The sequence below is a fragment of the Poecile atricapillus genome, chromosome Z (assembly GCF_030490865.1).
Source record: "Poecile atricapillus isolate bPoeAtr1 chromosome Z, bPoeAtr1.hap1, whole genome shotgun sequence".
NCBI classification, from domain to species: domain Eukaryota; kingdom Metazoa; phylum Chordata; class Aves; order Passeriformes; family Paridae; genus Poecile; species Poecile atricapillus.
The window spans coordinates 36,281,263-36,296,405 of record NC_081289.1 but is presented as its reverse complement, the minus strand read 5'-3'; the positions used below and the strand labels follow the sequence as shown (position 1 = coordinate 36,296,405).

Below are 15,143 nucleotides of genomic sequence, written 5' to 3'. Positions count from 1 at the left end.
GAACTCCTCATGCCAGGGAGGGTTCAAGCCCGAGTCGGATAGGACTGTAAGACCTGGTCTAGTAGAGGGTGTCCCTGCCCACGGCAGGGGGGTTGGAACTAGATAATCTTCAAGGTCTCTTTCAAACCACACCATTCTACGATTCTGATTCCAGGTCTGATTCCTTAGTTGTAACATCACACACAAAAAAAATTCATGCTGTTTTAGTTTCAAAGGTTTTTTTCTTATTAAATATTAGGTATATTTTATGGTAAATTATCTTCTCAATTGACATTATTCATTACTGTTAAAGTGCTTAGTATCTTCTCACAGTTAGCATGCTTTTGCTATGTCTTGATGGACTTAAAATCTTGAGAGTCTGTGTTCTGTGATGGCATAAAATCTGCACAGGGGAAGTATGCTAAATGTATTTGGCTTTGTGGCAGCAATATGTCTTTCAAATTACTGGAGTACTTACTGGCTTATATTTACTTTTTTTCCTAGAGACTATCCTAAGTTGTCATTATACTGGCAGATATCACTGGTACTAAGGGCAAGTGGTAAAATAGGACAAGCACCAAGAAAGTCCTCCCTGCTTATGTGTGAATTAGCCAGCTTAGTGTGGCACTTCAGACTTCCCTTTCCCAGGGAAGTAACTGGATACCAACCACTGTTAGCATCTTTAAATCTCTTTACCCCATGCATCTTAGCATTCTCACTGGTATCTGTTCTCCTTCTTCCTGATATATAGTCTAGTGCACTGAAAATAGGGAAATTCATGCTAGGCTGTGGTCCATGAAGAATTGTCAGTATTTGTAAGCAAATCAGAATTGAAGTATAGTTGTCCAGACACTTAAATCAGCCACCTAACCCTTAGAACTGTGACTTTAGCTCCCTAAGTTTCTGAAGTCCATTCAAATTTTGAGTTCCAAAATCCTGCCAGATGGGAGCATGACCTAATTCTCTGCAAATCCAGCTGCAGTTCTCTCCCTATCTGAAATAACCAACTCAGATTGGTGGGTTTATATTCTGTATCTCCAGGCAACCGCTGAATAAGTTGGTTTCTTTGAATTTCCTTATCCCTTCTTGTTATCTCTGTCAATGTTGTATTTTGTTGTACTTTGAGATAGAGTAAAATCCTTCTGAGATTTAGGATGCCTCAGAGAAGCTACACCACAGTTACACTTCTTGTTGCTTTCTCCCTTAAATTAATTCCTGATGATCAGAAAGATTAGTAAGCACCAGACATCCTGAGAGGCATGGGCTATTAAAAATTACTGTGCACAATATCTTCACTTCAGAAGTCTTTCTCAATTCAAGAGCTCTAAAGCATTTTCTTCACATGAATTCCAGAGCACATTATCATTAAACTCAGACATCTAAGGAAACCCACCAGCATAATAAAGATTGGCCTCAAATTGTTAAAACATTGCTGTTGTACACCAATCTTCCCAGTATAAACCTAAATTCTCTTCAAGGCTGTCTGCAATGTCTGTATCAAACTGGAAACAAATAGACACTTGTCTTACATTCATGAAATCAGCAAGAGAATGACATTCTACTCTCTGCTTTATGCTAAAATGCAACAGAATCCTTAGAATGGGTATGCCAAACATTCACAGATTTTTCCTGATACCATTATTGAAATCCTTTGAACAGATTTTTTCAGTCGGTCCAGTCTGTTACTGCAGTCACTACTATCATCAACAGGTCTACAGTGTCCTGTGGTTTATGTTTCACTGGTGAACCTTTCCAACAATACATTTGTCCAAACAGTAAATTACTTCAACTAGTTTCTAGCAGTGCTAGCTACTCCTAAGTTTATGTATGGATTTTATAGTAAATTTGTTTTATCTAAGTGGAATCCTGCTATGTACCATAATTTTCTCAGAAATGTGCATTTGAAGTACACCAGAAAATAGTTTCTAGATTACCAATTAAATGTAAAAGAAACTGAAATTATACTGTGTAAATGTGTTCTTGGTAGGAAAGCACAGTATATGTCAGGTTGCATCGTGAGGTGAACTCTTGGCCAGAATTTGACAAATAAAAAACACATAGACAGGATTGCATGCAGAAAATATCTGAGATTTGCAGTTACCATAAAGTGTATTGCTGTTCTTTATAAGCCATAGGAAGAAATGCAATTATGTAATTTAACTGGAATACAGGAAAACTGGAACTCACAGTAAGTAGACGAGAGAGTGACACTTTAAACTTGCCTTACAATTTAGGAAGTGGCTGCAAAAGTGACAATTTTTTGGGGGCAACCATTTGATATACTGTTTCCCCCAGGAAATCAAGCTACACAACATTTATTTTGTACCTGTTCTATAATCCAAGTCCATGCATGTTTTAATAATTGATTATTAAATTATGTCTTTTCAGTGTTTTGCAATTACAGTCACAGTGGTTATGTGTAATAAGCAAGGACTTTTTATTTCTTCTTGTAGCTAACATGATACAATTGCTACATGATACAACACATGCTAACAGTATACAATTATTTACTATCTTTGTTTAAGATTAAAAAAGACTGTCCAAAAGCAAAATATCACTTCTGAATTTATCTACAGTTTATCTGTGGATTAAAAAACTCTGCATGTGAAACCTGCTTAAGTTTTCATTACAAAATTCGCAGATTTATACAAGTCTCTTTCTTTTTGCATCTTGACCAGTATGAACTTACTGATGTAGATAAAGATGTTGTCAGGGTAGCTGGTATTGGGTTTCACATGGAATTTATCAGGAAAATCAAGATGCACTAAATCTACTGAGCCAACAAATCAGATTGTTAGACTGAAGCTGAGATGGCCTTAACACACTGTCAACTCTTTCATGACTCACTGATGAAAAGAGCAAAGCTGTCCGCTTACTGAATAACTCAGTAGTGTCTGGCACTGAAGGAGAAAATTCCAAAGCAGAAAGGAGCAGTGATCACCTCTCTTGATTATAGAAACCTTCAGAAACAATAATTAAAATGTACAGTTGTAAATCTATGCTGTTTATTATACCTCCTATTATTAGAGTAATGAATAAAGACTGACAGCAGAAGCAACCATGCTGTTTCTCAACTATAAATCCTAAGTTCACTTGTTAGTCTTAGAAAGGCTAAAGTCATCAAGAGGACATACAGATGTTAAAAACTGCAAAAAGAGCTCTACATTGCTTGAATAAATGTGCCATTTGCTAAGCTTTTTACACTTTGAGGCATGGGCATCCATTCAAAGAGCACAACTCACAAAATACTCAATGAGCGGCATATAAAACAAGTTCTATGAATTTTAAGTTCTCCAGTGTTTATTGACAGACTGTTATTAGCTAATACAAAAATGCTTTTATTCCACAGAAATGAAAGCATTTAATTTGAGAATATGAATAATGGTAGCCAGTCATGTAGTAAAAATGCATATCATTAAGATTACACCTAGACAATTTTACTTGATTTAAGTAAAAGTAAAAAATAATGTAGTGAAGACCTGTATTGTCTTTTCAGTCACTGGCTAATTTCTCTTGATTTCCATGGGAGCAGGCTTGGATACAAAAGCGTCTGCTGAAGACAAACAGTGTGTATGATCAAATACTTTTGTACAAGGACAGTTCCAAATTTACATTTCTGAAGGTGGAGAGATTGTATGCGCTTCCTTTATTCATTCATATTGAATGGTATAGAAACGATTGTGAGTGCTGGTTCATCACTGAAATCTTCCTGACATATAGTAAGAGAAGGTTTAAATGGCTTTTTGTTTTGTTTTTTTTTTTATTTCAGATAATATGTTTGAATGTATCAAAACTCTCAGGATTTTCTCCTCTCACTAGCCCTTAACAATGAGGGCACTGACTACAGTAACAGAGTTAAATGGCACTTTTTGTTCCTGAGAACAACTGAAGTGTCTCAGCCTGTACTTTGAATCTAATGGCTTAATTCTCATGAACACCAATGTAACTGATTCTATGAATAAGGAAAGTAAGATTTAGCCTTAATTCTTAAAAATATCAACACTTGTCACAGCACTTTAACGGAATATTGTCATAGCAAGATTTCACTTTGTATTTACTTTTCATTTTCCCCTGTATTTCCCTTCCTTTCTTCTATGCAGAAATTTTATAAAATATTGTAAAACAAAAAACTGAATTTATCTGAGTTATCTGTTTTTATGAGTTATCTGTTGTGTTTCACCAGTTAGCCACCTCTGCTAGCACTTTGTAGGCAGCGCATCCCTTATTCACGAACCGTGTGTTAAAGGAATGTTAATAACTCTTTCTGCACAGCCCAAGAATTCAATAGAACCTATAAATGTTGATTGTCAGACAAAAATTTTGATTTATTTTTATAATTTCATTTAGGACATATTTTAAGAATGGATTTCTATAGAAAACATTTTTAAATGTGATTTTATAAAAATATTTTACAGCAGCACTTGAAAATTATGTAATTGGAGGTAGAATCTCAGTGGAGAATTAAAATAATATTTCAGGTTGTCTGTGGGGATAATTTAATAAAAATCCTGTTTGTTATGATTTAACAACAACAGAAATTAATTAAGTGTAAAAGGTATCACAATTATTCATTCACTTCTAGTTTATTGAAATATTACAGCCTCATATGTTGCAAATTTACTTGTCTTCGGCAAACTGCACCTAAGATTTTGGAAGAGCAAATCTGGGAACATTAATGTTTTTATGCATTAGTTCTGTTGAATGAAATAGAAGTGTATGATATAGTAAGCAATGTCATGTTTCTCCATAAAAAAGCTGCCAAAATAAATCCGAATACATGCAAAAAAATGTTACAGTTCACAGTAAGCATTTAGTTTCCTTATCAATTTGTCATCAGAAGTTAATGTCAGCTTAATTAGCTTCTTTTTAATCAGTTAAGGTTTGAGACCAGCCTCACATTTTGATTCTCCATCTCAGGAAAGGAAAGATGGATTCACTTTACACCAGGTAAAACTGTTGTATTATTACCTTATATATACCCCAGTGGCCACATAAGCCTGTTAGTCTGAGATTCCCCCAAATTAATTCTATGACTGCAGCATCACCAGACTGGTGCAGTGCTTCCCTGATACGGTTCTACTCCTGTATAGCCCAGGGGAGGAGCATGTGTATGCTCTGAGCATTATCTGGCTTTTTGAGACAGGATCAACAAGGAAGAATGTAGAAGTTTTATTACTCCTCCCACCTACTGCTTGTGTAACACCTTTAAGCGCTTTGGGCCAAGTTTTCTCTTACTGTCTAAAGGTAGCAGTGAGCAGCTCACACAGTTCTTGAGGGTCAAGCATTGCTCCTGCATATCTCTTTTGTGTAATTGGTGCCTGGAACCTGCTACCACCAAAGGCTGGATAATTCCCTTTGTGGAAGTTAGCCTGCAGGATTTACTTTCTCTTCAAGAAGTGATGCTGTGCTTTGCAGTGTGGTGGGGTGCCCTGTTCCAGGTTGTTCTGAGCATTTCTTATTGAACTGGAGTTCTTCCCTTGAACAGTAAAATCACAGGCTTGCCATCGAACATTGCAATACATCTTATCATTCCCAGGTTGCCTAGAGGATGTTATTAAAAAGAAACAAAACAAAAATAGTTTTGTGTTCAGACAGGTGAGTATTTTTATGTGTGCTAAATCATAAATATTGCCCTTTGTTGGCAGAAGAGTACATACACTACATTCATTATCACTACATTTGCATTCTGGCAACCCTCTTAACAACAAAATGCACTTCAAAGTGCTTTTCAAAAACTGACCTTCTCTCTTGAAACATCTCCTCAGGGCAACTATCTTTTGTATTATAAATGTAGTTTTTATTTCTAATTTCCATGGACTTTTATCATTCTTTTTGGGTTTTTTTCTTCAAGTGAGGGATAATGGAGTGTTAGAGAGAAAAACCATTTTCCAGATGAAGTAAAAAAAGTTACAACTTTTGGAATAATTTAAATAAGATTTCATACAGATAAGAAATCCGAATTTTATTTTGCAGATGCTGAAAAGGTCTATTCCCATTGTAAAGTTTTAAACTTAGAAAGTTCTAATGTCAACATACACAGTCAATACATGCAGTTTGTATGGCTTTCAAAAACAGTGATATGCTGAGCAACGTGAATTCCAGTGCTCTGCTTTCCCAAAAACTTAAGCAAATTATTATAGACAGGCAGTTTTATGTAACAAAAAATCCCTAATATTTGTTATGAAAGCCAGCTACAGACAGATTAATATTTTAAAGTTCTTTTTAGTTCTTTTTTTTTTTTCTTTTTTCTGTCTAATCAATGTATCTTCTGTTGAAAGTGACCTTAGAAGTGTTTACACTCAATTTCTGAAAAATTGTATATTTGTTTGTTGGATTAAAATGCCAGGTTTTTTTACCTCTGCAATCTGTTGCTAAGTTGCCCTAAAAAGCAGACAGGTAATGAACTACTCCCCATACAAAACAAGGATTCTTCAGTAAACTCTGTCAGAAGAATACTACAAAGCATTCTCATTTTTTTAACTCAATGACACCTTTCCTTGTAAAAAGCATATTTTTCACTGAGTGTCTATTTCCTACATAGAAGAACAGGAAAACATTTCAACAGACTCATTATTTAATTTTTCACTTGGTTTGTGTGAATTCTGATCCTAGTTATAAAATACATTATGTACTTATATCTAATTTAAACCCTGTTTGAAGAGATAAAAATCAGCCTGCAAGATTCCTACCTGATTCTGTCTCCTTGTTCACAGTGATTCCTCCCTGATGTGAATTGTACAAACAGATCCTATTTATCTCTCATACTTGTTGTCTTGAAGGATACATTTCTTCAGGGAATAACTTGGCCTGCAGATGGTTCACAAATGGTATGTGATGATTATTTTCCACTGCTTTGTTTTCTGACTGGATAATTTTTTCAGTAAAGGAAGATCTGTTTGTGCAGACACTGGTTCATCTGCTTATCCTCACTACTTTAGTCCAGTCCAGGTCATGAGGCGCTGCATTGTAGCACAAATAAGTGGGAGATATCATCCAGGATCGTAAGCTAGCAACAATGGCACATTTAATGTGGATTAATGATGGTATATGAATTATGAACTGCTATATAATATATGAATATTTCCTGCTACTATAAGAGCATCTGATCAAAATTAGCAGTTGTAACTACTCACTTAATGAACAGCATTTATAAAAGTATTTATGGAACATGTACACCAAATAGGCACAAACAAAGCCAAAGATGTACATTCTTAAAATAAATTAGGTAGTTAAAGAAAGTAAACATTTCTGAAACATATTTATCCCAGACTTTTTTGCAAGATTAATATGGTATGTGTAGTATACACATTTAATATTTATGTTTGTATCATGATCAAATTAAGTATGCTGTGAACCAATAGCAGAGAATCTAGGAAGGAAATTCAGACATTTGGGGCCAGAAAGAACACTGCATGATAGGCAGACTGAACATTGAAAGAAAGTGCACAAAAAACAGCCAAATATGTAGCAAATCAGACATACCACAGGATGTTTTGGAAACACAGCAACAGCAACAATGGAAACTTTTTAGACTTTGTTTAGCTAAAACAGAAAACAAAAGAAAAGACTGATTGAATTAATTAATTTTAAAAAAAAATGTTGACCATTTGGAACATAGCAAATGTGAACCAAAATAATCGAACAGAATATAAATTAGAAGTGTTTCCAGTTAGTGTAACTATTTTTATACACTGTATGCTGAACAGACACAAAATTTTATAAATAATTATCTCTAATGGGAATACTCAAAGACAGCTTGGTGACCATTAAAGATGTGAAGCTGCATCTTTGACTCAAATATGCTTGACTGTAAGTATTTGATTTAGAAATCAAATGTGTGTACTGTCACAGTGTGTAAATACACCCCTTGCAGCATCGTGCTTTGAGTGACACAGAGTCACAAATTTCTCTAATTGATTTTACTGTGTCCAGATCTGTGTTTCACAGTTTTTACATATACGTCAGGACTTGATGAAAGTTGCAATGTAGACAAAGCCATAATAATGTTTCCATTTAAGTTTTATATTGTTTCTCTATTTTCATTTTTAATTTAATTTTTGGTCCAGTTCAGGACAAGTCACCTTACCTTTTCATATTGTTTTAGTAAATATTCTTACTGCTTTCTGTTAAATAAGAAATAAGGTAATGCTGCCATGAAAATAACATCTTTCCAATTTCAATCTGTTATGTCAATCATTAATACAAATCTAAACATTACATAGTAACCCCAGGAGCTTTTGAATTCCCATTTCCCATTCCCTCATGTAAGCCTGTTTCAATGCTGTACTGCTAAGGGAAGAAGCAGTGTTGAAAATCCTTGTTGGCTTTTCTTAGAATGTATTTTCTGCCTGCTTTTATTCCTAATCACTCCTGTGACAAATCCAGTGTCTGAGCATGCTTTTTTGCATTTATTTGTCATGAGTGAGTCTTTTTGCATTGTTCTCCTGCACTAACAGTGTGAAATACTTAAGGAGGAGCACTTTCTGCTCAGATCTGAGCAAAGACTGCTTTATGCTATCAGCCATTCAGAAGCCAATATTATTAATGGTTAGAGCAAAAAGTGTTATTTATTTATTTGCTGGTTTGTTTACTTAAATGCATTTCCTGCTTCCTTAACGGCATGGTTCACCTCCAACACTGCTTGAGAAGGATAATACTTGTTAAATTGAAGAGATCCTTTGTAGCCACTTGACTCCAAGCATTTCAAGGAAAGCTGCCAAATGTGATTTCTTAGGGCTGTACCTTAATGCAAGAAATACTGACAAGAGGAAGAAAGGGTTGGAGTTCACAAGCAACTTCCATGTACCATGAAAGTCAGCTTTACCTTCTGAAGATTCTATATGAAGTGTTGCATGTTAGCAAGTTGTAGACAAAGACATTTTTGGCAATATTTTATAACTAATTTTACCAAGGATGCATGAAGGATACAAGATTTAACCAGTTACAAAGATTTCTATTATTTTTTGGGGAAACAGAGATAAGTGGTTAAATTCCTCAGATCATATCCTTCCTCCAGTTATGCAGCTACTGAAGGGAGATTTTTTGAACCTTATGAAATATATCTTATATTTCTAATATACATAGTCATTATATGTAGTTCTCCTATACTAGTAGTAGTTCTGTGAATGCTCTTCTTCAAGAATTTATTAGTTTACTTGAAATGTTTTTAATTTTCTTTTATTAATATGACAGTTAATCACCAGCCAAATAATCAGCATTTCTACCTGTATTCCTACCAGTCCAGGATTTCTTGTATATCCTATAAAAAGGAAAAAATTAATTAATGGGGACAGTTCTCTCTGTGATATATATAATCAAAACTTCCTCTACTCAGTGAAAAATATAAGGAATTTTCCTGATCTTTGTACCATTTTTATGGCATGTGGCAAGGACACCAATACATTTTCTATTACAAACAAGTATCAACAATCCAGATAGTTCTCATACATTTTTTCCCTAGAAGTTAAGGATATTTTTTATTAATAGAAATGCTCTTTTTACTGTAGCAGTAAGCAGACAAAAAAGGAGAAAATCAACCAATTTGCACAATGTCTTTTTCACCATATAAACCAAATTTTGAATGCCAGTATCAAGCCTTCAAGGCATGAACTTTCAAAGCCACCACCCCACATTAACTCAGGAATGTTATAGTTATCTTAAAAATAAAATCCTTACATTTGCCAATAAAATAAGCATAAATTTTGTCTGCTAGGTTTCCCTCCTTCCAGATTTCACTTTTGGGTTATGTACACATAAACATATGTCATATGCTTCTCTATTTTTAAAGTCCTACCTGGACTTTAAAAGTCTTACTGGAAAAGAAAACTGTGAATTCAAAGTGTTGAACTATAGGTTACTCTTGTTTGACTGGAATTGGTTCATGTATGGTTTCAGGTTCCATAAGCCCCTCTGTTAACCTTTGACTTACTTCAGTTCAAAGCATTGTCTACGCTGTAGATTCCTGTGAAGTGCTTGACAGAAGTTTATTGTACAAACTCAGTATGGATTGTTTTCTCCTCAAGAAAACTTAGGTTGTGTTATACCACAGTAATTGCAGAAGGATGACGATGTCACCTTGCCAGGCTTCTGGCAGCTTTCCAGTCTTCTAAGCTTGCTGCAGACCTCAGAAATCCAGTTAGCTCCCCACAGAATATAAATTTTAGTATTTGCATATGGATTTAGCTCACAACTGAATGTTTCCTGTTCAAAATTCTTTTTCCTCCAAATACAGGCAGAATACCTGTGAAGGTTCTGAGAAAATCTGCAGAGCTGTCTTCTGAGAGTAAGGGAGAGAGATGCTGTATTTTTTTACTGATGTGTGCTGTAAATCACTGACTGTCACAGATAATCAGTTTTTCTCTGCTACCACCCCAGGCTTCCTATGTCTGCATATATGACTGGCTCCAAAGGCACAGGTTTCCACATCTCCCATACCATCTTTTGTAAGGTTATCTTCCAGCCCTATTCACTGTAACTCACAGCATACAGCTTTTCAATGCACACAGTGATGAGCGCGAAGCTGGCAGGAAGATGAGCATTAATATGGGATGAATGCTCACTTCAGCCTTTCCAGTGCAGCATTGTGTCTGTATCCTGCTTGCCACTTCACATCCACTCATCTGCATCCTCATCTCTCACTGAGTCCATTGCTTATGCATCCAAGGGCACTCAGGCTTTACTGCATTAGGATGTTTTTCTGTAAAAATGATGACACAGGAGATGTTTAGCTGTCACAAGCCAAGTCAGCTCTGGCAAAGCTTGATACCCAATCTAATTCATAGGTGATGAATTCTCACTAGAATCAAAAGGGCTACAGGATCCCTAGAGAGGGCCCTTCCAGAGCCATATCTTTATGTCTTTATCCCACTGTATCCTCTTCCACATGTTTTACTTTCCTTATCAAAGCTGGAAATAGCAATTTACACAATGTCAGATTTCAAATCTTCCCAGTCCTCTAGTCAACCACTGAAGCCTTTTGTGAATTATGAAATGAAATTAGTACTGGCACTCATAGCAACATAAAGAATATATTCATAGGAGCTTCTTCCAAGTTTTGACACTAAGAATTTTGAAATATATTTCCATGCCTATTTTACAAATGAGAGAATGAAGACAAATATAATAAACTGTGTTCTGCAGAAGAGACAAAATTGGAATAGATGCTCTCCTTCTGCATGCCAGCTTGCTCACTTTTAGGACAATTACATTCACCTTTTCATGACAGGGCTTCTGAAATACTCTTTGGTTAACCCGCGACTTTCTCACTGTCTCCCTGTCTACTTTAGCAACTTCATAGACTAAAACTACAATACAAGTTAAAGGCATATTTCACAGGAATAAAAAAAAAAAATCAGTAGAATTTAAAGAGCACTTAAATACTTGAGTTTGAAAATAAATTTATATATATATATAAATATATATGTATATATATATAAAAATGTATATTTAAAATTTGCATTCAGACCCAAAGCTATTGTGATGATACAGTTCTGGGTTCTGAAATACGTAGGGAGGAAAAATTACAGACTAATGGTAAACTTACTAGAAAATGAAAAAAAAATAAAAAGCTCATATTAAATATCAAGAAGTCCTATATCACTGTGTATCAAGAAAAACACACTGTTACACATCTTCAGCTTTGACTGAGGTTCCTTTGTGCAAGTTGCTAAACCAGCAGGGATCTACAGATTTCGCAAACCCTTCAAAAGCTGCAGGGAATGCATTGTGCTCTGCTGAGGCTCGATTTCTGTGTCTGCTGCCAGCTTGCAACACAGGCACTGAGGTTGTGCTCTGACTGCACACTGGAGCCAGGTTTAGAGTCTATAGTGCAAGATCAAAAATCACACAGTGTAAAGGAAGCATTAACACCCTCTTGAGTACTCTTAATTTTACCAAACAGTATTTGTATGACTACACCTGATCTGGATCAAGAATATATTATGGGTGATCTGGAAATGCATCTGACCCAGTGCTAATGACTGGGAGATTACAACCTAAAGCAGACATTTGTTAAGCACTTTGATACTTACATTTCCTAATGGATGTAGGATGCCAGAAAGGAAACTAAAAAACACAAACACCAGGAGAGACAGAAAAGGCACACTCTGAAACTCATAGAAGTGGAGGAATGCTCTACTTCGTGTTACATGAAATGGGACAGAGGTGTTCTTCATCACAGAATGAAAAGAGAAGATACAAAGCTTTTTGACTTACAGAGGGTTGAAACACCTCAGATTTTGGAGGCTAAGTTTCTATATAGCAAATCACATTGGAAATCTGAAACAGAAGATACTAATTAATAAGGGATCCAGTTTCAAATTTTTACAAATTTACTGTGAAGAAGTGAAAGTGATTTTGACCCAGACGATGCAAAAAGAAGATTAACTACTGAAATAAGGAAGAAATAAAGGATGTGGAGATGAAAATCAGCATACATGGAACAGTTCCGTGTATTGCAATAAACAACACAATTCCTGGCCTTTAGAAGAGAATGCAGACACTGTAAGTAATTACACCATGTCGTAAGAGTTTACTGGTGCCAGGAGAGAATGAAGAAACAGGAATTTTTGGACATCATTGCATCAAAAGATGAATTAACCACCAGTCCAAAGCAAATGAAACTTTTATCCATTTTAAGTTGGATGCAGGTGCAGAAGCCTGTGCAGCCAGAAACCATAATATTATCACTGAAAGAAAAGCCAGCATTAGTAGAAGGTAACAGTTAGACTCAAGGTTAAATAGGCATTTAGGATGGCACAGGCATAGGCTATTCACCTATTAAGAAAGGAAAAAAGTATGTGGGTAAAAATTATTTGGAAACTTCTCAATTTCTGAAGGCCCCACCTCCCCCAAATAAGTGTTCATTTTTGTAAATTATCTCCTTGAGAAGAATCATTGCTGAAAGAAACAAAATACTGAGGAAGAGTTTAAGGATGCTTTCCAGTAGATAACATATTTCCCAAAGGAGTACTTGCCAGGTCTGACAGAACTGACAGTTCACACTTCCAGCAAAGTTCTGCTTACTGTTAGGGATCAACACAAGATTTCTTAGCTGGCAGAAATAAGCCTGTGAGCAAGACCAGAAGCTTTGTGTTGTGCCAGACATTACCAAAGATACAGATCTAAAACCTCACAATTCAATTTGAGCATAAGGAACAGAAGCAAGGGATGAACATGCTAAATCACACGGGCAGCCAGCCCCTTGCAAGGGAATGTCAGTCTCCTGTAATTCCCAGAAGCATGTGTAGATTGGAGAAGTCCATCAGAGGATGAGTATATGCCCGCTCAGCCACAGCCAGAGGGTTCCCCTTTGCCCCAACACCCAAGAGCTTAAAAACCTGGTGTTTGAGGTGGCTCTGCAGGAGGCTCATCTGAGAAATGAGTTATAAATACACAAAGACCCAGGCCTAAGGTGTCGGGATCCTGAGGGCAAAGCCTTTTGGATTGCCCATAGATACTGAAGAGAAGGTAATTCATATGTTTGAGAGCAGAAACTTAGAATAGCTGTTGTCACAGGACGTTTCCAGGGTATCTCAAACTGTGTCTGTTTATTGGCCATTCTTGTGAAAAGGGAGAGCTCAGGCCTGGGGAGAAGGTCTGCAGAGCTTGTAGCCATATGTCTATTTACTTCTCTTCAAAAAAGACAACCTCATCCATCCTTGCCTGTTTGGAATTTTCCATGGCCCTTTCTCAGAGTCCTGACAGCACCACAGTCCTCAGGACCCTGGTCCCCTTCCCAGTGCTGCCATCACCCTGCCCATGGCCACAAGTGTGTGCCCCAGCAGCTCTGCAGCAGCATCGCTGCCCACGCACTCCTGCCCCATGGTTGGCCTCAGCCCCATCCCCAGGGAGCACAGTGCCCCGGGATAGGCTGTTCCTGGTGGGATGGTGGGATGGTGGGATGGTGGGATGGTGGGATGGGGCCTGGAGCCAGGCCCTGCCCGGCCGCACCCCAGCACCCTGAACAGCACCCAAAACCAGGATAAATGACACAGCCCAGCACATCTCCAGGGATGCTTATTAGGAGTTTATCTTGAACCTCTAATTATCCTCTAATTTCTGTTTATGAATAGAGACATACTCTCTAGTTTAATGTGCTCTGCTGGTAACTTACAGATAGATAGAACAATATTTTGAAATTTTTTGCTGCATTAGCATAATTTTCAGTTATTGATTTTCAGTCTACTTTCAGCTGGGTAAAGGAATTAAAACTTCTGAGTGGTAAGGAATTAAAACTTCAAGAAGCACTTTTATAACCAGAGCCGTAATCTGCGGGCATGAGGACTTGGTTCATGGCTTGCTGCTCAGTTCAAAATGTTGGAGGAGTGAGAAGAGCTCTCTGCCAGGCTTCTTTAGTGCAAAACCAGAAAAGGAGTTGCTGAATAAAGGATCTTGTTGAGAAACCAAAATGCATTTTAGCTGGTATCTGAGTGGCTGGAGTTGAAATTCCTTTTCCCCAGAGGCAATCCTGTTGGTTTCACATCTGAATTTTAGGACTGAAATTTTAGACACACAGGAGATCTGGGTACTAATAAGTAGTGCTTGACATCCTATAAAGGATGGCAAAATCAAGCATCCATATGCATAGTAAACCCACCTCACCAGTGTGAAAAACTCCATAGACAGAATTTACTTTCCTTAGTCTTATTATTTATACCTACCCCCTTATTCATTGTAGAATTATGAAAAAAAAAGTCAACAGTTTTTCTTGCAGAAAATTAGCAAAACCTACTGCTGGCTTTTAAAATATGAGTAGCAGATGTTATTTTCACATAGTAACTTAGGCTGGAAGGGACCTCTGGTGGTCAGCCCCAAAGCAGGGCTAACTCCGAAGTCAGCCAAAAGCTAAGATGTAGCAGTCTCCATTAGTCATGTGAGTGGCCAGAACACAGCAGATGGTGAGGATATAGTCTAGCCTTCCTCACATCTCTTGGGCTTCAGAGATCACAACTGTAGCAAAAAGAGAAGGAAAAAGGGAGACAATCAAACACTTGGTTTTCCTGGCCATATTCTGAAGGGATTGCTTGTTTCACCTGTGTGCTGTGTGGACTGCAGGCATTTCAGATGTGCTCTGAGAATGTCTCCCAGACGAGCACAACAACCTTGGGCAGAGGCTCCCAATTCCATCCCTCTAATCCTAAATTAGATGTAGCACCAGGCGCAGA

The 15,143-nt window shown here is 36.9% G+C and overlaps 1 protein-coding gene across 1 annotated transcript in view; it reads left to right on the top strand.

Annotated features, from left to right (window-relative positions):
• The window catches only part of LOC131573539 (probable methyltransferase-like protein 25), a 51,378-nt gene extending 47,558 nt beyond the window's left edge, over positions 1 to 3,820 (top strand). The window contains exon 10 of the mRNA XM_058827590.1: positions 3,749 to 3,820. Coding sequence (XP_058683573.1) covers positions 3,749 to 3,805 — 57 coding nt within the window. The 3' untranslated portion in view covers positions 3,806 to 3,820. The remainder of the gene's footprint in view (positions 1 to 3,748) is intronic.
• Positions 3,821 to 15,143: the final 11,323 nt, after the last annotated feature.